This window comes from Phalacrocorax carbo, chromosome 1 (assembly GCF_963921805.1).
Source record: "Phalacrocorax carbo chromosome 1, bPhaCar2.1, whole genome shotgun sequence".
Lineage (NCBI taxonomy): Eukaryota > Metazoa > Chordata > Aves > Suliformes > Phalacrocoracidae > Phalacrocorax > Phalacrocorax carbo.
In genome coordinates this window covers 185,896,930-185,921,690 of record NC_087513.1, presented here as the reverse complement: position 1 = coordinate 185,921,690, position 24,761 = coordinate 185,896,930, and the positions used below count along the sequence as shown (strand labels likewise).

Here is a 24,761-nt window from a genome sequence, read left to right as displayed (position 1 = left end):
AGCACACTGGAGAGCAGGATGGCTCTTTTTTGTTAAGCTTAAACATATCATTATAAAACATATTAGATTTTTTTAAAAAAAAATTTCACTTCAACAGGCTTCTCAGATCAGGGATACCACATTGACTGTAAAAGTCTGTTCACTATTGCATGTGCATGGTATTTGTCACATGTTTACTGACTGGGTTGGTAGCCTAGAATAACTCCACAGATATACAGGTACGTGTATGTACGTGTGTCTGTATATACACACTTACAAATATATGCATACATACATTTATATAGACATATTATACATATAACCGTACACACGCAGAAATATAAGGTGAACAATCCCACAAAATGTGTTTAAAGCCTTTAACTAAACAAAGACCCAACACCTATAGGATAACAGGCTGAAGTACATCTAGCAATACTCACCCTGACTGGCTTAAACAAGATTAATTCTGTATCTTTATTGGACAAGTATAATGACATGCTTCGTAACGTTGACGGCAGCTTTGTTTTTATTGTCTTGTAAGTGGAAGAGACCAGATCGTTGATCTTTGCTGAAAGTAAAAGAAAACATGCTTAACAGACTAAAATGGCATTCTGCTAGTTGAAATCTACACTCTAGAATATCACCTCAGCTTTACTGCGGCTGATCGTAACCACAGGGTTGAGTGAAAGGGAAAGAGGGAGTGACTGGGCTGTGCAGAATCAACCCATCGTATGACCACAACATGCCAGACAAGACTTTTCTTTTAGGACCTACTCAAGACATCAGCCCCTCTTTCCCTGCAGAAAATGCATCCGACACATTTCTGCAAGCTGCCGCATCCTCCTGAGGTTCCTGAAGTTACAGCCTTCCAACAGCACCAAAGTTCCACATAGGCTCCCTCCCAGAAAACTCACCTGGAAAAGAAACTGCTAGGAAATAAACAGTGCTAGTAAAGAGACCAGCATATGACAAATTCTCCTTACTGACTGCAGGCCATGTCTGTACGAAGAAAGGCTGCACAGCCATCTGGATTTGAATCAACCAGACAGGAATCCTCTCTCGGACAAGATCCTCTTTCTTTACTGCTAGGTATTTAAATGATTTTACTTAATGATCTTTGCTTAAAGGGCAGGGGAAAAATATGTTTTGTAGCTTTGAAGTACCAAAGTTAATACACTATGTTTATTTTTGTTCCCTCAATTTCTACTCTATCTAATTTTCTGCCTACTCCTGCTTCCCAGACAAATGACTCCAAGAAACAGCAGAAGCTCTGCCTCGGTCTGCCTCTACACACATAATTATCTCCAAACAAACATTAAAAATACTCCTGAAGAAGCAGGAGATGTTAAGCAGAAGCTCGAGTTAGCCTTTCACAGTGTCTGACCCATTGAGCAGCACTGAATTATGAATGAATGTGGCTGGCTTTGCATTTTAAGAACACGACGCAACAGAAGGTTCCAACGTATGAATTGGAATAATCACATTTCTCAGTGTCACCCACAAGCACAACTTTGTAATTGGAAGAGCAAAACAACTCAGGAACATCTAAAAGATTCCAAATGTTCCTATGAAGCCTTCACATTTGACTTCTTAAGGAGAGGGAAACAAAGCTGAATTCCATTTTTGCATACTGACAGGAAAACTGGAAAGCAAAATCTTCATTTTAACGTAATCAAATAATTCCTCAAGCACATTCTGTATACACTTGCAGAAAAGCTGTTTTCATGCAAGAACAGTCACAGCTTGAGAAATACTTGTCATTCATGTACTGCACCAATTAAATAGATATCCTGAAGTTTGTCATGTTTTGATTTAGAGGTGTCTTAAGACATTTAAACCAGCACACAGGTAAAAATGGCAGCCAGGATTTTCAAGAAAAAGGTAGACAGCTCTTAAGTACATAGAATTTTTCCAAATCAATCACAGTCTCACAGTCCAAATTAATCAGGCCAGCTTTTCAGATTCCTATGTTTTGGAAGTCAGGCACAGAGAAAAATGACATTCTGAAATACCTGAGCCCTATATAATGCAGCTTACATTGCTCTACCAAAAATGGTGAATTGAAAGGGTCGTCTTCTCCATTTGATGAAGGGTTTTTAGAAGTCTTAAAGTAGTAAATGATCACAGCTTTATTAGCCCACAAGCACCTCAGAGGTAACACGAATATAAAACAAAAATACCTGGTTGCGCCCAAGGTTGCTGCGAAAGGCTGTACTTGGGACCTCCTTGAGTGGCCATTGTTTTTAAAGCAGCTACCTAAAACAAGTACAATCAACAAAATTATGTTTCTTTCAGTCAAATTCACAACAGAGTGGCCAAGTACCAATTGCACATGTCCCTTAGATACTGCAGTGTACGGAAACTCCCCTGCTCGCTCTTTCCTATGCCCTGACTTAAAAACACACAGGGGAAGCAGTTTGACAGATAAATAATTCAAAATTACAACCATGATCATTTCTTGGAAGTAAAATTCAAAATGAGATTAAATTTGCAAAGACACTTGGGCACCTAAGGATACAAAACCTCAAAAGATATTTATCCTTAAGCAGGTTAGTCAAACTCCTCAAATTCCCAGTGAATCGTTAGGATCACCTGGACAATCTATCAATCTCACTGGTTACCCACCCATATTTTAGGCACGCCACTGTCCCCTCACCCCAGCATGACAGGCACCAGTGAATTCAATACTGTAATCTTCCAAATTCTCAAAAACCAGCAGCTGGGGTATTTGTGATGTCCATGCAATGCCGTAGCCCCAGCTTCTGAGATGTCATACCACGTATTCTCAGTGCATTAGGATCCACATCACACACTTCATTTTCCAGAAGTAACAGATCCTGCTGCGTGGTTTTCTCATGATGCCTAGAAATCCTAAGCTCTAGAGCAGGTGTATTGTAACAAGACATCTTTCTTGTTCCTAACCCCTAGAATGCCTAACCCTTCTGACCAACTTTTATCAGGAGTTTCTGTCACAAACAGGACTTGGGAGGGAAGTCCTGCTCAGCAAGCACCTCACCAGTGTAAAATCTACTGAGAACAGAAACTTTTAATTAACACACATCACAGCTATACTCTAAGACCTCCCTCAAGAACACACATAACCCAAGATCGTTTTTGAAGGCTCACAAATTCAGTCAAGGTAGGAGTTCTCCTGCAAACAGAAGAAGCTCCTGCCAACTTTCACAGGCCTGTTTCAACTCAATGAAACATTCATGCTTCTTAATCAAAGAGCGTAAGGGTTGCTTTCAAAAAGCAAACTATGTCACGTTCCTTTAACCCGTTAATCTCAAAAATGCCTGGAAAATTGTTGTTGGAACTTAAAGGGAAGCACAACCTTGTAATGGCAAATGCCATCATCTTCAGCTGATCAGACAGAACTAGCAGCTTCTCCTACACCCAATTTAAGTACTAATTCCCTTGTCCTACTGGTATTTCAGTTAGGTTAACGAACATACAACATGTTTGTACCTTTGTCATGAATTCCTCCAGCTGTTCTATAAACTGTTTGGTTTGTTGATGAATAAACTGCTCACAAGCCGATTTCAGATGACGATCTACATCTTTCTTAGAGTCGATATAATGCTCTCTGATTTCTGGAGTACCCTTGAACAGAAGACAACAATTCTCTCCTTTTTATTTGCCAGAGATCACCACCCACTTACATGACCCAATTTTTCTTAATGCAGTAAGACTCCGTATTACCTCCAGTAAGAACTGTATCAAGGCGTTGTTGCTGTTTAGTCTAAAAAATCTTGAAACTGCCTTAGGGTTCAGGATTTTAAATGCTGCATCTGTGAATCAGAAATTCACTCACGCTGTAAGTCAATGGGATTCAGCTCCAGGAATTAAAAACTTTAATAATAAACATAAAAAATGGCCTATCATGATTAGGACTGTAACATTAATGATTCCACTACCACTAGGTGTGGATGCACAAGTGCACATGCATGGAAGCACACAAAGCTCGATCCACTATTTTTTAATTGCACCTATGGTAAACCTGAATCTAATAGTTGCAAAGTCTAAACAGATGAATACGTTACCTGAACCTAACAAATGACTGATACTAGCTGTAAAGCTATCAGCACGCAAATTGTGAGCTCTTTTCCTTTTGTAACTATATCTACAAGTGAAAGACTTTTACATAAGCTCTGTAGTTAAGCATTTACAAACAATATGCAGAATTTTGCCCACATTGTCTGGGAAAACCAAGTATTGTTGCATAAAGTAACTTAGAACTGGCACTCTTTCCCTCTGTGATTAATTATTTTAGGTAGGACTAAACAAAATATTGAGGTTGATACACACTCATGTTCGTGGTCTGTACAGAATTCCCAAGAACAAGAATTCCCAAGACGTTTGTAATTAAGACAAGATACTGAAATTATTCCTATAGTGTTAGCAGGAGGTTGTCAACCTGAAATCTAGTCAAATTGGGAAAAAGAAAATTATCACTTCAGTTTCAATATGGCTTATTGCCCTAATGTCATTCATTTATTATCCTACACATCCATCTGCTTTTTTTTTTTCCCCATTTCAAAAGCAATTCTGTGCTCCTCTTGCTGTATAAAACAATGTGAGGGAAACAAGACCTAAGAGTTAAAGAAGTGCCACCAAAGGCATTAAACAAAGAGGGAGTACAAGGTATGTAGGCATGTAGGTTTTGCACTGAACTAAGAATCTGCTCTCCTATGCAGTTAAAGGAGTCCACAGAGAAGGATTCATTTTGTTCTCTGAATTATTTCCCAGAAACTTCACTGATTCCAAAAAAAGCCTAAGTTCTTGATTAGAAACCGATGAGCTACTCAGCATGGAAGTTACTTCTCCCCGCTGTATACTTCAGTTACACGAACCTTAGCATTTCACTGCTTTAAAAAAACAAATTGGATGGAAGCATGACTTTTACATTAAGCAGTGTCCCTTTGTCTATAAATCCCAGATTAAATCTTACATCTATGTGCAGAAAGCTTGGCTAAAACACAGTAAAACTCCTATTAGCCATGTAATTTTCCTTCTACAGCTCATCCCAAATATAAAAGCCCTACTGGCCTTTGCTACACTACATTAAGAATTACACGCAATGTACGCCTTTTTAACACCACCGCCACCACCCAATATAAAGAAAGTGTTTTCCATTACTTACCACCACCACCTGCAAAGCACTAGCTGGCACAAAAATTTATTCAATTAAATGAAGACTGAGAACAAACTTGTGTGTCAGCCAGGACAAGACACCAAAAGGATGTATTTGCCCTTTAACCTCCAGTCAACTAGAAACTACTCAACAGGTCGGAGGTTTCATTGATGTTCAAATGCAACAGGCGAAATGGTTAGTGTAAGAATTGCTTGCTTCAGAGTTAAACGATAGCATATTAGATGGCAGGAAAGAGTTATTTCTTCAGCTTACTCTTCTGGAAGGGAAGGGGAGAAATCTGACATGCTTCCAATTATTTTCCCATTATCTGTATAAACTTGACAAGTGGATGACAGTTCATTTTTGTACTGAAAAGTTTTTTTCTGCATTTTACAAAGGAACTATAGAACAATTTTAAAAATCATGACCATGGCTACTACTCTTTATTTTCCCTTCCTACAACACACACAGTTGCTATGTAAAATTATTCAACAATACTGCTGATTGAACTTGCAATATAAGAAACCTTTTCCTAAACAATACTTCACAGAACTGTCTAGGAAATCTTAATTTCTTCTAGACGAGTCAACTATTGTTAAATTCACCCGTTAAACAACAGTAACAAAAGACATCCCTTTAAAGGGTCAGAAAAGGGGAAAGACCTCTCTGTGCAACAGAAATGTAGATTATTTAGCTGTTCTTAAAAAGGACTGTATAAATAAGTTAGGTCAGCAGCAAAAATCAGTCAAATGTATTCCATACAAAGAAAAAATAAAGAATGTTAGATACATCTTAAATCGCCCTGAATAAGAGAAAGGTTTTACATTTTTCAGAGAAGATAAGAACAAAGCAAGAGATTAGAACAAGCGAACAGGTCATTGCAAGTGAACATAAAATAAACCTAGAACTTTTGCCGGCACATTAAGGGAGGATAAACCCATCCCGTTCTGTAACCAGCAACTGTTTAGTACCTCTAGTTTTCTTAAGGTCCAGGGAAATTTCCTTAATGGTGAAATCAGTGTGGAAAGGAGCAATTTGTTCACGAAGAATCAAAAGGTGTTTTATTAAGAAAAGCTGTCCATCAACCTGGGTCTACAGCACAAGAGAAAGAACATGCGTTACATGTAAAAAAACCCAATTAAACGAAAAGTTTCAACACCTCCACTTCTATTAGTTACTTCCTATAATAAAATTAATACTAATAATCTTACTAACAAGCTTTTTCCATTAGTCTGTAGTACCATTAACTACACTCTGGGATCAAGAAATCCCACTTCTGTACTGTTCCTAACACATTGCTCTACAGAAGCAGACTTTATTGACCGTTCTTAGAAGAATTAGATTTCACAGCTATATTACTAAGTGTCCACATTAGGTACAGGTATCCATTATTTAAAAGATACAAACTTACTCTTCATAAGAGACAGGAATTATTTCACGTCATTCTTATGATTTATAATTAAAAAACATAAGGTTCTAGAATTTTTTTAATCACTACGATGACTAGAAAAAGCCACACAGATAATCAAGGTTATTACAGAAACATTAATGGTGCCACTGTACAAAGGTCTTACAAAGCATTTTTCTCATCTCATTAAATGCAAAGCAAAGATACAAAGAATAAAACAAGGCCATGTTCATACCACCAAGGCAATCAGTTTTGCACTGCTTGTTATTTTAGCTATGTGCTTTATACTGCATGCTGCTTTTGATCTTTGAAGTTCATGGCTCACTGAGGTAAATGGAACAGGACCCAAGAATTCAAATTGCTATTGCAAGCTGGAAAGGAACTTTCCTTGATATAGTATTAGATAAAATACTAAAGAAGAAATTAGTTTTAAATCTGCAGTTTTATCAAATAGAAATGTTTAGTAAAAATAAGTGGTGGCAGGGTTTCTTGATTTTTATTTTGTTCTTATGCACAATTTCACCAGATAATGTTAAATTAACACACATTAAGAACCAAGTGGAACAGACGGAAGTCCTTGCCTAACCTAACTAGGGCTCACTGCAGGATCAGTTTCGTTCTCTGCAATACTTTAAGTCAATGCTGACCCATTACACAGTGCTGGAATGGATAATTAACTGTAAAACTCTGAAATCATTACATAGTTAAGACCAGTTGTTCTTGGGGTACCCAGCCCCTTGAGCTGGAAGACAGGGATGGGAAGCAAAATGAAGCCCCCATAAACCAAGGGGAAATGGTTAGTGACCTGCTACACTACTTAAACACTCACACGTCTATGGGGCTGGATGGGATCCACCCAAGCGTACTGAGGGCACTGGCAGAAGTGCTCACCAAGCCACTCTCCATTTAACCGCATTCCTGGCTAACTGGGGAGGGCCCAGATGACTGGAGGCTTGCCAATGTGATGCTCATCTAAAAGAAGGGCCAGAAGGAAGATCAAGGGAACTAGAGCCCGTCAGCCTGACCTCAGTGCTAGGGAAGGTTATGGAGCAGTTTATCCTGAGTGCACTCACCAGGCAAGTGCAGGACAACCAGGGGATCAGGCCCAGCCAGCATGGGTTCATGAAAGGCAGGTCCTGCCTGACCAGCCTGATCTCCTTCTATGACCAGGTGACCCACCTAGTGGATGAGGGAAAGGCTGTGGATGTTGTCTACACCTGGACTTCAGCAAAGCCTTTGACACTGTCTCCCACAGCATCCCGCTAGAGAAACTGGCAGCTCATGGCTTGGACTCATCTACTCTTTGCTGGGTAAAAAACTGGCTGGATGGCCAAGCCCAGAGAGTAGCAGCAAACAGAGCTAAAATCCAGTTGGTGGCTGGTCATGACTGGGGTTCCACAGGGCTCAGTTCTGGGGCCAGTTCTGTTCAATATCTTTTATCAACTATCTGGATGAGGGGATTGAGTTCACCCTCAGTAAGTCTGCAGATGACACAAGTTGGGAAGGAGTGTTGATTGCTCGAGGGTAGGAAGGCTCTGCAGAGGGATCTAGATAGGCTGGATTGATGGGCCAAGGCCAACTGTATGAGGTTTAACAAGGTCAAGTGCCAGGTCTTGCACTTGGGTCACAACAACCCCAGGCAACGCTACAGGCTTGGGGAAGAGTGCCTGGAAAGCTGCCCAGCAGAGAAGGACCTGGGGGTGCTGGCTGACAGCTGGCTGAATGTGAGCCAGCAGTGTGCCCAGGTGGCCAGGAAGGCCAGCTGCATCCTGGCTTGTATCGGGAACAGCGTGGCCAGCAGGAGCAGGGAGGTGATTGTGTCCCTGTACTTGGCACTGGTGAGGCTGCACCTCGAGTAGTGTGCAGTTTTGGGCCCCTCACTATAAGACAGACCTCAACTTGCTGGAGCATGTCCGGAGAAGGGCAACGTAGCTGGTGAAGGGTCTGCAGAGCAAGTCTCATGAGGAGAGGTTGAAGGAACTGGGGTTGTTTAGTCTGCAGAAGAGGAGGCTGAGGGGAGATCTTATTCTCTACAACTACCTGAAATGAGGTTGTAGTGAGGTGGGTGTTGGTCTCTTTTCCCAAGTAACTAGCGATAGGACAAGAGGGAGTGGCCCCAGGTTGCCCCAAGGGAGGTTTAGATTGGGTATTAGGAAAAATCTCTTTACTCAGGCATTGGAACAGGCTGCACAGGCCGGTGGTTGTCATCATCCTTGGAGGTATTTAAAAGTCATGTAGATGCAGTGCTTAGGGACAGGATTTAGTGGTGGACTTGGCAGTGCTGGGTTAACAGTTAGACTCAATGACCTTAAAGGTCCTTTCCAACCTAAATGATTCTATACGGAATAGTTACCTGCTCAAGCTAGAAGGAAACACGGTTTGAATTTCTTTTTAAAGATACTACACTTAACGGATACTTAAAGTCAAAAGAAAGACTTTAAAACAGGTTTTTTTTCATTACGAAATATCTACTGCTTATAGAAATCAAAAAATTTTAGCCTACTAAGACTTCCGGTTTTTTTGTTGTTGTTTTGTTTTAAATTCAATTCCTGGCTGTTAGGAATTAGCAAAACACTACAGCATTTCTATTAAAGGAATTGCAACAGGAAAAAGGAATGTTTACTCCAACTACTCGAAGTAATACTTTAAGGTTAAAATGACTTGATGAAACTGCATGGAATTCTGAGTAACACATCAGATCAAACCTTTTGATTACAGACAGTTCTGAGTGGAGAGTACTTAGTAACTCTTCCCAGTGAATACTTAGAATTTTGAAAACTCAAACAATGGATGCAGAGAAAAAAGAGTAACAGGCAATGAAAACAAATATAGTGAGCAAAGACTTCTAGCAGCATTTTTCTTTAGGTATCACGTGATTGAATTCACATGAGCTAGAGCAGCCTGTAAACACGATTGCTACAATTTGTATTCCACCTTTTCAGAGAGGCTAGCGTGTGAATCATTATCTTTGCTTTACAATACATTAACTGTAACTAAAAGCTGGCAAATCCATCAGGTCTCTAGGGGCAGAGAAACATGCTTTCACTGAGATTTCAGTAGGATTCTGAACAACTGCTTCATGGCTGGAGATACGGCGGGGGGGTGGGGACGAAATCATACCCAAAGCACAGGTTCTGACCTTGTTTTTGCTGATAGAATCAGCAGCTCCCAGCAGCGAGTGGATGCAGGCAGATAAGGCCTCTTGCGATAATCCCTGAAACACTGCCCTCTGCAGGGAAGAGGAAATCAGACCAAAAAAACGTGTTAACAAAGCTTAAGCAGAATTCAAGAGTTGTAGCTTGTGCAGGATGTGCTTGCCAGCACACAGAACTCTAGGCTGGTTAGCTGCAAACGTGTCATCTAAACGCACAAAGACAGGATTGAGCTTTCATACATAAAAGTTTGCTACGGCACTTAGACTGCATACAGGTACACATCCAAGCATGCCCTGTTCACCTCCTGGCTCTGATTTTGCACCTGGGTAGTGACACCTAATGCATTCGGAGCTAACGGCTTGAACCATGCTTGTTGGATAACCTGACTAGACACTTCACGTGTCAGGGTAACTACCTCTGTGTGCAATTTATACTTGCAACAGACATGAGATCATTCCAGTGAGCTTAACCTCAGGCAAACTCAAATTACCTCACATTTGCACCAGGTTAATAAACAAACATGACAGCTGCCATGGCCCAGGTGACACAGAGTAACTCGATCGTACAGCTGAGCTAGGCGTAGGAGCACAGCTTGCCTCCACCAGCACTCCAATGTAGTACATGACAGCCCTGACTGCCCTAAGATTTGCCAGTGCCACTTCATTCATGTCTTCTCCTATCTACCGAGTGCAGGCAAGGCATACCGGTTCTGCTAGAATATCTCAGTGAAAAAATAAATCACTGTGCAGACACACTATAAATAAGCCTTGCAAACAACACAAAAACGACCTCATCTCCAAAGGTTGAGCTGAAAACAAGGGCAAATACTCATTTATCTTTAATGAGATTGATATATTAAGCAATAAAGTATTAATATTTTTCAGCTTCTTTTTAAGAAATAACATCTTGGTAGCAGTTTCACATAACAAAAAGATATTTTTGAAATGCATTAAATAAAGATACAACATGTACAGAAAAGCAAAAACACTCACATTATGTTTCTCAGAGACTTATTAGCCTTCTATGCTATTAGGTGACAAATGTAAATAAGACTCTAAAGGGCAAGTCTCAAAATACTTGTGAAGTAAACACCGCTTTTGTTTGTTAGACAAAGATTCCTACTGTTTTAAAACTTTGGAAACGTCTCCCACATTTTGGAAGGTGAAAAGATGTGCCACAAAACATTTTTGAGCACATTTCCAAAATGTGGATGTAGTAGAGTCAGCATTTTTAAGTCCAGAAACATCACCTTGTCTGATGTCCTGCAAAGGACATAGCAAGAAACACATTTTCCCAGTAGTTTCAGCAATAAGATCATTCTCTATAATCAACCCAGAACTTTCTATTCTTTTGTGTCCTATTCACGCCTCAACTTTGGTGCAATAAGTATCTTGAGCATCAGACACTGAAGTATTTCTATAATAGCAAAAACAATAGATGTTCAAACCAGTGCCTCTTTTCTAATTCTACAAATACAAAATTGTCTTGAAATTATGATGTAAATTTGTCAGTTCACTTGTTTTACATAGAGATAGCAGCAAAAAGAACAAGAGATAACAGAGGTCAGTAATTGTCCATTCCTAATTTACATTACAATATTTAGACATGGTGCTACACAATTCTAGCTTCACTTAAAAAAATTAGATAAAGAAATTTTTGCATACGTCTATACATCTGTACAGTTTGGAGAGACACACTAGAGTCCTTCTGACAGTAGGATACCACATTCCATGCAGATCTGCTGGTGAAATCGTTGTCTGGTGCCTGGGATTAAGGGATTCTGCTGAACCTGTTTAAAAGTAAAATACACACATTAAAAAGTTGCCCATCTGCCCTTTTGACTGAAGGAGACTGCAGTATCGACTGCCTTTATACTGACTCCACAGTGATAAGACACATTTTATTGCACCCAAACATATTAGGTTTTTGTCTTCCTGCTGAGCAGGTGAGTACTAGATTTCCGATGTGTACAGAGCGCATGGCTGTGAGACATGAGTTGGCTTTCAGGGGTGGCCCAGCTCGACCTTTTTTAAAGAGTTTAGTTTTACAGGCATGTCTCCAATGAAAATCCCTCCCCCCCCCCCTTAGCTCAACAGCTGAAATGATCAAACAATTACTGGGAAAAAAGCATACAAGAAAAAAAAATGGTCAAGATCAGGGAACTACAAGAGATACTCAGAAAAAAAAAACCAACAACCAAAAACAGGAAAAAAACATTCCATCACTTTTACTTCTTCAATGCTTTCCTTCTTTCTTTTCTGCTGAGGATAATCCTACATGGATTAAACAGTTGCAGAAAGTGTAGGGTTTAAACATCATGTTAATAACCACAAAAATAATGGTAAAACCAGTTTTGTCATGAGGAGGTTGTATTCATAAAAAAGTATTCATAAAAAAAGGTTACCTCCTGGGTAACCTTTGTAATTCTGTACACTCAAAATGGATTTTCACAGCACCTGATGGACAGAAGTCTTGTATTATTTTCATTTTGTCCTTAAATCCTAGGAAACAGCTGAGACAATAGCATCAGGACTCTGATTCCAATTAGCACTCAAAAAAGAGTAAAATTTTTAGGTTTTACCTAATGATGGAATTAGCACTTGTGACGTGTTTATGTCATCAGTGCAGGAATTGTCTAAAATAATTCAGCAATATCTTCTACCTTTTGCAACAATAAATGTATTGTCACAGTAACTAGAAGGCCTGTAAGACCTCAGTTGTCAGTTTGAGGTTCCTAGGCTATTTATTAGTCACTTCAGCTACTCCTGTGGGCAATGATAATGGGGGAGACACACCTTTGAAGGGCAAATAATCCCAATTATCTCAGACACTTATCTTCAAATTACACCATACAGGCTTCTTCCACCTCCTGAATGCAGGTGGGATTTACAGGACTTGTGAACGCCACACACCTGGCTAGAAGCAAGATGAACTCCACTCTCAACAGGATTTGCTGAGTCCAGCTAGAAACAGCCAGAAAGACCTTTGCAGGCCTTGCAAGCTGAAAGCAAGAGACTACCAGGTAATCAAAAAGAATAGGACAAACAACTGACAAAGAGCTGAGAAAGGTGCTGTTGGGAAAAATAACACTGTACCATTCTCTGAACAATGATAAAATAAAGGGAAAAGTCTATATGGATCTTAGACAAAAATTTAAAGGGTTGTAACACTCAAATGACTGGCATCAAAAAGAGCCACATTTCATGGAATTTGCTTCCAGTTCACTGTAATTTACAGGCACATGGGTCACATATTTAAAGAGTCAAAGACTATATTCTGAATTATTGTAAAGAGCTAAAATTACTAACTGGTTTCAGCAAGCGGAAAGGCATTCAAAGGAAGAAGTTGCCTTCTCAGGTAAAGGCACACACACAAGACACTCCTAGATGCTCACAGCATTCATTTAAGAGACATGCCTGACACACCAAACCACCTTTCCCATCTTGGCACAGCTAACAAACAGAAGCATCCTTAAGTATACATCCTGATGGTAGGGCTACTTTGCAGTAGAGAATATAGAAGCTCAGTTTTATACAAAGTACTGTAGGTGCTGTCAGGTACAAAAGCAGTTGCTTCACAAAACGCGTTGCACTGGAATCACAAAGAAATGCCACCAAAAGAAAAAGATTAAGTTGTTTCACATTCCAAAAAACCCCAAGTTATTAAGAACCCTAATACAAAGTTCACCTAGGAAAATCTCTTATTAATTTCTCTTATGAAATCTCTCTAGGAAAATAACCCTTTAGATACATGGAAGTTTCTCACTGATAGTTCAAGCTAAGCTCATGGTCTCCACAAGCTTTATGCATTTATTTAACAACATGAAATATATTTCATACCAGATTTAACTAAGCTGCACGAGTCAGGATCTTCTAGCCGGACATCTGAAAATGAAGCTTCAGATGGCAGCTTCTTCTGTTCCTCTTTTAAACTCTGTGCAATTTGCTGCAGAGGAAGATATACCACATTTTAATTCTTTTTTTTTCCTCCTTAATTTAAGCAGCATTATGCTGCTTTGATTACTATAGAGAAAAGTATACTAAATTGCAAAAGGAGTCAGCTACACTCAGCTCCCCAGTGTTTCAAAGACATTAAAAGAGATAAAAACAGATGCTTCCACAACAGTAGCAGAAACATTTCAATAAATAAATCAAACTAAGATTCACAAGTATCACAGATCTGTGTAAAGCACTGTTCTTCCAAGTTTGCCTGTTTCTACTGTTCTCTAAGCAATAACCAGTGAAGTCACCTAGAAAGAGAAGCTCAAAATAGGGGAACCCAGTTCAACACTCACTTGGATTTCATAAAGGTAACTTCTGTGATGGCTTTACTCCTGATATCTGCAGATGGCCCCAAAGTACTCTCTAGTTTATTCCCTGCAGGAGTTCAAGAAAAAGCTTTCCCCTAACATTACTCAACACTTCCATATTTCAAGCTTTTTCACTACTTGGTCTGCTCAAAGCAATGAGAGGCAGCAAGAACAGGCAAAGAACTGCATTAATATTTGAGCAGAACAGCAGAAGAAATATTTCTGCCCTGTGCTTTTAACATTTTAATAATTCATTTACTCAGACAGAAGGTCTCTCTAAATAGCAAGGTTTTGAGGTTTAAAAGCATCAAGTAGCAAAATGAATCTCAAACCAGGCAAAAACTGGAGTCCTACAAGGACACATGAAGAACAGGATCATTTCTTGGTTCAGAATGAACTGTAAAACTCACTTTCTTCTTGTTCCTAACTGAACGGCCATAGGACTCTAGTTAGAAAATAAGGCCTTGTGTAGACTAAGTATCTGTATTGCTTGCCTAAAAAAGTTATAGCTAACATTAAAAAGTTCTCACAATCATTTTCTTATGCAGTTCTAGTCACACCATTTTAGAAAAAAAACCACCAAACCAAACCAAACACAACCTGCAATCTTAACAGTTACACTAGTAAAACTTCTGATCACTAGTTGTTCTGAAGAGAGGGATCCCATTCGGCTACGTTTTGAGTGGTGGGCTTCTCAATTGTTATTTTTGCTTTTTCTTCAAAAGCTTATTAGTCCTTAAGCTTTCAGCATAAAAGGCAAGTAATCTACAAACTCACTAGCTTCAGGACTTGTAAATGCTTTCCTAAAAATCTATTCATGTCCCTTATAATGACCAAAGAATAAACTGTAATATAATAAAAGCTCTTGACATGTATAAAGACAAGGTTATAGCAACCTGAGGTCAGTACTAAGAAGTTTCTTGCAGTGTTTGTCTGTTTACAGGCAAGAATGGAACACAATAAGGTACAGTCAATACAATGTTAGTTTCTTCCAGCCCACAGGAAGATAGATATAGATATATATATATAGCTATAAAGCTGCTGCATTTTATTTGAGTAAAGCTCTGACTCTGAAGTCAAACAACAGCTTCTCTACCAAGTGGTCAGCTGCAAGTAAGTCCTACAATTCTCTAAGCACCACCAGCTATTCTGGTAGATAGATGGAAAGCAGAATAGAGCAATAAAATCTGGATCTTCCCAGTCCATGTCAGAACTGCCATTCTGAATCAGCTCAATCCTTTGACAGCTTGGGCCTTTCATTTTAAAGTGAAAGGCAACAGTTATTTTGGGGGGCGGGGAATCTTTATTGTGCTTGATCCCTCCCATGCAGTGCCACCTTTCAGTTGCATATCAAACACAGTTTGCTTTAGTCAAAAACTAATTTAAAGTCTTTCATCAGCCACTTTTTTCTATGAGTAGTTTTATTCATCAATTCATTCATCAATATAGTATTAACCTTTTATAATAAGTAGAATTAGTTTGATTCTTTTTAACAGTAACATTGACTCAAAGGGCTTGGAACAACTACAAAAACAACTAATACTGATAAGAACTTGCAAAAGGCTACTGGAAACCATTGCTGACATGTTAAATTATCTGAAGGTACAAGCAAGTCGCCCCTCACACTGCCTGTGCATAGTGTACACACATGCATACCAAACACTAGTTAACAAGTAATTTTGAAAACAAACTTGCAGCTAACTGTGCCTGTCTAATGCTTCTCTTCAATGCCAGCTCGACTAGAAAATACACTGGATAATACCTACTACTTATGAAAGTAAAAAAAATTTTACTGTTACGAGAGAAAATTTAGAAGCTTCAAGTTTTATCTAACTGTTAACTGTGAGAACTATCACCAGTTTTACCGAGTTTGACATCTAGTTTAGGGTCATAATTTAATCAGCAGGTGCCAACTTGATGGTGCCAGTAATCATAAATACACCTAAGAACTGGAAAACCCCATCTGCAAAGCACTATACTGCACAACTGTATATACTGCGTATAAAACCAAAAACAATCAAGGACAATAAAAAATCTGATGCTATACCTCCATCATTTCCAGCTTGTCAGGATATGCAAGATCGCCTGGAGCAGGCTTGTAGCCTGTGATATCAGTCTGAATGTAAATATGCGTCCTATAGACAAGACGCTCTTGTACATCTTCTAACATCTGCTTGACACCAGCTGCAAATGCACCGAGTTGTTCAGCTGACAAAGGTCAAAAAAAAAAAGGTACAAATTTGTTAATTTAATTACAAAACAAGCTTACAGACACAAAAGTTTGAAGTATTGCATATAGAACCATCACAAAACTGGCTTGCTGCAGGTGAAGTCAGACTCTTTGGAACAGCGGCATGCAGACAAATTTATGATGAACAAGGAATTACTGAACTCCATGTTGCAGTTGCTTCAGCCCCCCCAAATTTTCATTAGATTGCAAAAATGCAATCTCACACTGATAACATCAGGTGCCATGTTAGAATTAAGCATTCTCATTACTTGAGACCTGGGTACGTCAAGTAACATTTCTGCTTGGACACCAAACCAACGTGCTTTGGTTTTATCATAGCCAACGCCTGCAATGTGACAGTCGAGAGCTGACAAGCTAACTCATCTACCTACCGGGACAGATGATCCAAAGCAGCTCACATCCAACTTAAGAACTATTGTATCAGCCTGAGTTTAAGTAGTAGAAAGTCACTTCTTAAGATTAGCCAAAAGATTACGCCACCAATTTATCCCTCACCCCCAACAGTGTTACAATTCTACTTCCAGGAAAACGAGCAATTCTTCATGATATTGGCACAGCTTCAGAGACAAAGAGCTACGCTGTGTAATATACCAGCTACCAAGTACGATTTCTATTTATCGCTTGGTGCAAGACTGTGAAATGATTCCATTATGCATTGGTCATACTAAGGAAATGATACACCAGACTTTTTTCCTGATGGTCACCTCACTTCTATGAGACTGTGAGCTCTGAACACTACCAAAACTCAAAAATCTGTCAGCTCTGTAACTCCTCTGCTGAAGTTACAGTTTCTAGTGTGGGAAACACTACGTCAAGGAGAATGAAAAAATCTGCATTCCTTTGCTTCATCATCACGTATGCAGAAAGCTCTACACAGATGAGGCATTAGCAGGGCCAAGCAAAGCAATTCATTCATTTGAAAAGTTCATTTAAATCAATCCTGGTGCATGTATATGCACTGGGTGGATGCTTGCTTGCATTTGTAGAATCTAGAGAAAACAGGACTCTAACATCAGTGTATTAATTTAAAGTAAGATATACACAGAAGCATAAATAAAAACCTTTCTATTATAAATGAAAAAAAATATTTAAAATAACCTTACCTCATCTCATCTTTGACATGTTTAAGACCCATTAGAAAGAAAAAAATCTAGGCAATTTTTGCCTATGCAATTTTATAATTTTATCAGTCAAGATGACAGTTAAAAACAATCAGGTTCCATCTATAAGTTACCATTGTTCTGTACGTGATCTTCAAGCATCTCATTTTTGAGAATCCCACAGAGTTCAGAAAGGGTCTCTAAGTGAATGACATGGATGATCATTGGCCTCAGGACATCATACAATGAAAGACACAACTTCTCCAAGAGTTCACTATGAAGAAAAAAAAAAAACAACAAAGCAAAACACTTTCAGGATCCTGCAATTCCAAAACAAAATTTTATCACAAATGTGGATTATTTTATGGCACAGATTTTTAAAAGGAGTGTAAGGAAACAATGCAACACAGCATCACAGAAGACTTTAAAAAGGACTGTTTAAAACATGAACACCTGATTTTCTACCATGTCTTTTAAGAGATGTAAGATACCAACTGCTAAAATGGTGGTACAGTTTTGAACTAATTTTAAAATTAAAAAAAAAAGATTAAAAATCTGAAACAAAAAACCCGAAATGACAACTCTACCTGTCACAAAGGGAAGATTCTGCCAACTGTTTTACCCAGCTTCTGTGTAAAGAAATACTCCTGGCTGAGCTCAGAATCATACCCCCAATTTTCCCTTGAGAAAAGGCTCATCTGATTCCAAGTGCTCAATAGTTCATTAGAAGCAGGAGCACACCAAGAGGGACACAGGAAGAGACGCTTGGTAACCTTTTCCGTAACAACTTCCAACATTGCGGGGCACGCTTTCCAATCTAACTGAAGCTACAACATCAGTCCAATACGAAACACCAGAAATCCCACTTCAATTTATTTTTGTCTTTCCTCTTTGAAGTGATGCACATCTTCATTAAGGCACCAGCAGCATTCATTCTAGACATTTTTGCCATTCTCTGAGCTCTCTGCACTAATCACATATTACCTAATAATGCTGTTGCCAGTAGCTGAAAATCAAGTAATTCCCCAGTTACACTTGGAAACACAAACAGTAAGAATATCTAAGTATTTACAGTGTGGTACAGTTGAGTTTACTGCACTATATTTTTTTTTTCTAATTCATTAAGAATGTCTGTCAATAGGACAAGGACACTTCAGTCCCTCTCAGAGCGCGAACAAAAAATGCTCACAAAAGAATGCTCGCAGAAGAAACACGTTGAATCTCTCTCTTCTGTTGTATTCTATAGACTTACAAGCAACTTGATAAAACAGTAACGCTCCATGTTAAAAGCAGAAACAAAGGAGAAAGTTCCAACAGCCTTATTAAAGACAACACAACCTCAGGCCTCTGCCTTTGGCTAGATTTTCAGTAAACTCTTACCTGTACATAGACACCTAGCTATTATGCCTTCAGAGCACCTCAGCAGTTCAGATAAAACATGAGGCTATTCATTACGCAGCTAAGAAAAACCTACTAAAGTAGTCACTATTTGAAATATTTTCCTCAAAACATTTTATTTACATGTAGGCAAAAAAGGGAAACAAGTTCCTATGAAAGGAGGTAACTACTTTCTATCAAGATTCAAAAATAATCCGAAGTCTGTTCTCATTCTTGGTGTGCAGAGCAATAGCGACAACATTTCTGTCTGAACAATAGTTTATACCTATTTAAATTAGGGATGTTTACTTCAGTATTTGGACTGAGATAGCTAAATTGGTTCTTAAACCAATTGAGTTAGGTCACCTCAAACCCTGAGCACGTCCCACACGAGACCTCAATTTCTCAGAAACGAGAAAGATTGCTACTGCTCTGGCACTACCGGTTATTTCTAGTGAGGCTTTATGTGTTTATGGTTTTCCTTTAGCTTTAGAGGACAGGGAGGGTAGCAGGCAGTATTTTTCCCAGGTTGCACTTATTCAACTCAAGTTGTACTTGATTTTAAGACAATATAACATTCAAAACCAGTGTCTCTGTTATATTAATAGGAATATACTTTAGTTATGAACTTCATAGCAAGGGAACATGACATGCCCAAATTTCAAAATTAAATATCATTATTAAAACATACCAGAAAATATGAGAAGTGGCATAATCTACTCAATTGTTCTAATATTACAGCTTTGTTGTAAAAAACTTACAATACTTTTATAATGCAATTAACATGTGAATACAACAGCTTGTCCCTCTTCTAGATTTAGGCAGAGTAGATACAGATACTGTTCTTGTCAGGTGTCCCCTACCTTGCCTGCCGTTCAGCCCACGTACAGGCACATGCCAATTTTCCTTGACGGTAAGGGCAGCTCACTAATCTAAATCCTTGATGAAAAATGACTAGAGTTCATCAGCTTAATTCTACACTGAAATAAATCAAAAGCACTTCTGCAACTGACTGTGCAAACCATAGGCATAGAGGCAGTACAAATACAGATGAGAGACGTAGCACTGTGAACTTCTACAGCTATTTCCAAAGCAACCATGTGTCTTTATCTCTTTCAGACCATCTACAGAGCATTTACATTACTAAGGTTATTTATGGAGAATCTAAACTATCAGCTTCACTTGAAGAAAAAGATAAAAAAAAGAACATCATCAAAATCTGAGGCATAAAGTGATTAAGGTTATTTTTTTCTTGCTGGTTCTTACCAACCCATTTCAATACAACCTTATTTGCCATATAACATTGTCTTCTATATCACAGCATAGTAAATCTAACATGCAGTAAAACAAAACCAGCATGTACCACCTACTCCAGTTTTGGTGTTGGTTTTGTGAAGAACTCATTGTAAAGCTGGTGTTCATCCTGGCATACATGGACCATAAAGGCACAACCACTTCGTACCTGTATTCACAGAAGTACAAATAATAGATCATTGATTTATTTTCTTGGCATCAGTACCACAGGAGGTATTACAGATATTATATCATTATATTATATGTTGTATTACTATCACTACAGCTATGATTAAATTAAAGCTTTGAGAAATTCAAAGTTACTGAGATCAACTATAAAACTAAGGACTGAAGACATGTTACTAGCCAAATAAAAGCTCATTGTGCAATTTCTGTCCCTTTTTGTTTCTGATTAAATCTAGGCATCCACATTTTATGCTTTTGCAAGCAAGGTTTGTAGCAGAGCAGAGTTTTTACAGAAAAATCTTCCACTAAATATGCATTACCTGAAAATATTAGTAAAATTTTAATGATTCAAAACCACAAACAAAAATGACAATTTTGCATGTAAATGACTGAATTAAATAAGTACGTTTTACTCAGGGGAGGGGGATTAAAACATAATAAAAACCCCACAACACATGACTCCTTTACCTACCAAAGCACAATGATCTCTGTTGTTCTGACTGGTTAATTCTGTAACAGTGCTAGCGATACTTGGACCAAGCAAAAGCTCCCTCTGGTCGAGGTAACACTGATGAATTTCATTGAGAACTTGTTGATACCTAGCCAAGAAATTAGAACAGTAACTGCATCCTGAAGCTCATTTTCTGGTACACATAAAATTCATTCTAATATCCTCTTTTAGGTCTACATAATTTCAGGTTTTTAAAGCTTTCTTTTAAAAAAAAATATGATGTGTTAAACAGTACTTGGACAAAAGTAAAGATTTTCAAAACTTAAAATTGTTGAAAATAAATTATGTAGACATACTCACTCTGGCATTTTTTCAGATCTTTGCTCTACTTGTTCAATAAGCGTCTATGCAAAAAAAGAAAAAGTATCATCAGCAAATTACTTTTTCTAATAATTGGAAAATAGTTGGCAGTGTTTTTCCATGGACACAATATGCAATCTTTAGACATTCACACTTGCACAATATGCAATCCTTGCATTCACACTACTGATAAATTCAAACCCCATTTTCACAGCTTCCATTTTAATAGCTAGTGACCAGCCTACTTACTCTGACTTTGGGAGCAGCTGCTCTGAATTTTACATAAAACAGCGTAAAGGCATTGTCAGAATTTGGCACAGCTGAAGGATCCTGAAAGAAGAGATGAGTAATTGGTTAAAAAGGAAAATACTATATTTGGCTTCTAGTATATAATGGCTGAGATAATTAGGCTCTAAAACAGGGTATTGGTTCTTTATGCTTGTACTGCCAGTGGAACAGCTCTTTGCCACTTTCCACCTAGAAACGCGTGCTTGTTTCAGAACTCGGATAAAGCCAGGTGGAAGAACAAACCCCAAACCAAAAGTTTCAGCCAACAGTCTCTACAGCAAAAGTTACACTTTCAGTAATTACAGCATCCTCCATTAGAGACAACAATTTTCTCTGGACCTACCACAGTAGTACTGGTTGTTGCTCCTTACTCTGTAGTACTGAAATGGGACAAAATTTCCCTTTTACCCGCCCATCCCAGGGCGGAGAAGCTAAGTTTCAGCTCTCATTCAAGCTTCAACTGGAATGTCAAGTTTTGAGGCAGTTCCTGCTGCGGTTCCCCAGCTCAGCTGGGCAGACAGACCTAGAATTTGACTAAGTCCAAGCTAACAAAGCAGAGCAGAGACACAGTTTAGCCACTAGGCTTTTTTCCCCTGCACAGAGAGCAGTGGATGGCCTTCCCTTGAAACATGGTGAGGACAGGAAAACTCTTCCACCCTCCCCACCTCCTACTTTTATCCCTGCAAGCAACCTGATCGTCCTACAAACACACATCAAAATCCCCAAACACCCACGTGTGAGGAGTAACAAAGAACATGTCGAGTTCATCAGTCCCCTTCCAGACCTGACAAGACTTCCTGTAGTGTTGCAATAGGAAATCTCAGTGCTTGATCACAACTAAAGACCACTGTTCCAGTGCTGCACTTCTAGCAGAAGCAGACATTAGATGTTTCAGAAAAACATGCAGCAAAACATCCACAAAAACCCCACGTAGATGGGAAGGAGAAGGTCATCTGGCTCCTAAAAGAGGTCTCCTTCCTGACTTAAAACTGCTACACAGCAATTCAAATCCAGAAGTAAGGTATCAGCTCTTTCTGTAGACATGCTTTTTATCAGAGATGTTCAATTCTGTTTGAATTCAGCTCAGTCATGGCATCAAAACAAGCTATGGCACTTTTTTTTTTAAATAAAAGCTAGTTTTGTACCAAGCATGAAAAATGTCCAATGCCACTTAACCAAGATCTTCACTCCAGGAGTATCCTTTAGAAAGTTTCCATGAACACTGTCTAAAATTCCCTTCTTTTAGGTCTGTCAGTTCTCAATTCTAGCATCTTTTAATTTAACTCGCTATCCCCTGTGACAAGTTTGCCTGTAATAGGACTGAGCACAAGGCAAACAACAATTAATTGGAGAAAGAAAGTGGGTAGAGAGAGGCATTCCCCTCTCCCTTCTCTGCCAAAATATTGCAGCACGAGACTATTAACATTTTAACGAGACCAAAAAACCTCCCTACTCACCTTGATGCCTAAATCCCACGGGAGTGATGGCAGTAAAGCACCTAACTCTTCCCTGTGACCCTCTCACATCACCCTCGACATTTTAAAACTAACCAAAAGATACTGCCAAGACTAGTAGGAACCTGTTACAGTTATTCTCTGCAGCTACGGGAAGTGCTGCAGACTTATCAAAAAGAAATATTTGGATGACCAAGAGCACCCAGAAAATACTTACTGCAATATAATACCAAAAGAGTCATGTCATGAACTCAAGAGTTGTGCTCTAACGGTTTTCATGCTACAACACCCCACTCCTGTATATTTTCTTCAACTATTCCCTGCAACCTCTCCATCTCTAATGATCCATCTCCAAAACAGACTCCCACAGTACCCATATTTCTCTTGTGCACATCCCCATTTGGCAACACAGAGAGCAGCGTGCACTGCAGCTGATTCAGTGCTACAGTGCACAAACTGGTTCAGGAAAGCGTGCTGTCTGGCCAGCTGGCTGCTGCCTCTCTAACACAGTCATTTATCCATCCCTGGCCTTCACTGAGGCTACTGTTCACCTACCTCCTACTTCATCTTCTTCAGTTTCCAGGATTTTTTAGTTATTACTATTTTAAAATCTTTTGGATCATTAGGTGTCTGTCAGATTCGGCTGAAGTGTCGCAAATCTACACAAACGCTGTGGTACAGGACTGACCTGTTTTCACAAAAAACTGCTGACACCTCCCACCCTCAAAACAAAATAAAAGAAGAAAACTGTATCGTGTTACAATAAACACTTCAGTACAGCTCAAGTTACCACTTACTGATTCACCTTACCCTTTTCATTAACTGGCTCGTGAGGTTCTGTAGTGTATTCACAGTGTATGTCTTGATAAGGTGCATAGCTTTAGAAAGGCATTGTTTAAACTTAATTAAATATACAGGATAGTCTTTAAAATTTGGCTGAAAGAAACAAAAAAATCCATTTTAAACACGACCAATGACAGAGCCAAAATTTATCTAAACTTAAAATACTCTTTTTACTAGCTAGAAATGCTAGTTTGTACAAACTAAAAGCAGTATTTTATAACAATTAAGCAGAGTATTAAGTATATTCAGTAAAAATTTCTTAAGTTTATAAACTGTCATCTTTGCTTTCTTACTTTATTTGGCAGCGAGAACATTTTATAGGATAAAAAACCCACTACAAAAATAGTATGAACACACAGTTTTGAGATACTAAGATTTAACTAAAACCAATACAGAATTACTTACATGCGATGAAATATATGCAATACAATCATCAAGCTTAGCCAGCATTGGAATGAATCCTTCACTGTTCACGGACAGCGTAGGGGAATTCAGTTTCTTTGGACAACAAGACAAAGCATCATTGTAAGGAACCCAAGTAACTCACTGTTGGCAACAAAGTTCAAAAGATTGGTACACTTCCATTTTCTAAGACTACTAACAGTGAAATAATACTTACTGTATTGATGTTTTCCAGCTCATTAAAATAAGAAAGTTTCTGCTGGATGTTTTCAGCCAGGTCAACAAGTTCTGACTATTAAAAAACAATAAGTAAAAAAAAAATCAGCAACCTAGCAAGTAGTTTAAATTATAAAGATAAAATTTTTATAAATATGTATTTATATACATACAAAAATATTTATATAAGCATATAATTTTTCAAAAATTATTCACCCTCCCTTCCAGCTCTCAACTCACACCATTGCTAACTAGCTCTAAATAATTTGCAAGTAGATAAGTACAACAAAAGATACAGAACACTGCAGTGCTCTCTTGCTCTCTCTTACCAGAGAAAGACACCTTACTCTCAACAGTGAATTTAAAAACCTGTATTCTACAGGTTTGTCAGCATTCCAGAGATACTATTGCACACAAACAGCAATGCTGTCACCAGTATTACAGAGACCTGCAGAAATCCTGTATTTCAGGATTGGAGCCTTTCTCCCCTTATCCAGTCATGCTAAAAAGACATGTTCATTATATCACTGTCGGAGCAGTTCATGAGGAGAAGGG

General features: G+C 38.6%; 1 protein-coding gene across 1 annotated transcript in view; it reads right to left on the bottom strand.

Annotated features, from left to right (window-relative positions):
- The window catches only part of COG3 (component of oligomeric golgi complex 3), a 33,856-nt gene that overhangs the window by 3,937 nt on the left and 5,158 nt on the right, over window positions 1–24,761 (bottom strand). Inside the window, exons 5-21 of the mRNA XM_064440846.1 lie at window positions 24,208–24,282; window positions 23,994–24,086; window positions 23,556–23,681; window positions 21,253–21,333; window positions 21,004–21,047; window positions 20,665–20,791; window positions 20,084–20,175; window positions 17,471–17,610; window positions 16,033–16,193; window positions 13,516–13,621; window positions 11,341–11,465; window positions 9,661–9,750; window positions 6,085–6,205; window positions 3,682–3,770; window positions 3,448–3,582; window positions 2,160–2,235; window positions 420–547 (exon numbers count right to left, since the gene is read on the bottom strand). Coding sequence (XP_064296916.1) covers window positions 420–547; window positions 2,160–2,235; window positions 3,448–3,582; window positions 3,682–3,770; window positions 6,085–6,205; window positions 9,661–9,750; window positions 11,341–11,465; window positions 13,516–13,621; window positions 16,033–16,193; window positions 17,471–17,610; window positions 20,084–20,175; window positions 20,665–20,791; window positions 21,004–21,047; window positions 21,253–21,333; window positions 23,556–23,681; window positions 23,994–24,086; window positions 24,208–24,282 — 1,809 coding nt within the window. The remainder of the gene's footprint in view (window positions 1–419; window positions 548–2,159; window positions 2,236–3,447; window positions 3,583–3,681; window positions 3,771–6,084; window positions 6,206–9,660; window positions 9,751–11,340; window positions 11,466–13,515; window positions 13,622–16,032; window positions 16,194–17,470; window positions 17,611–20,083; window positions 20,176–20,664; window positions 20,792–21,003; window positions 21,048–21,252; window positions 21,334–23,555; window positions 23,682–23,993; window positions 24,087–24,207; window positions 24,283–24,761) is intronic.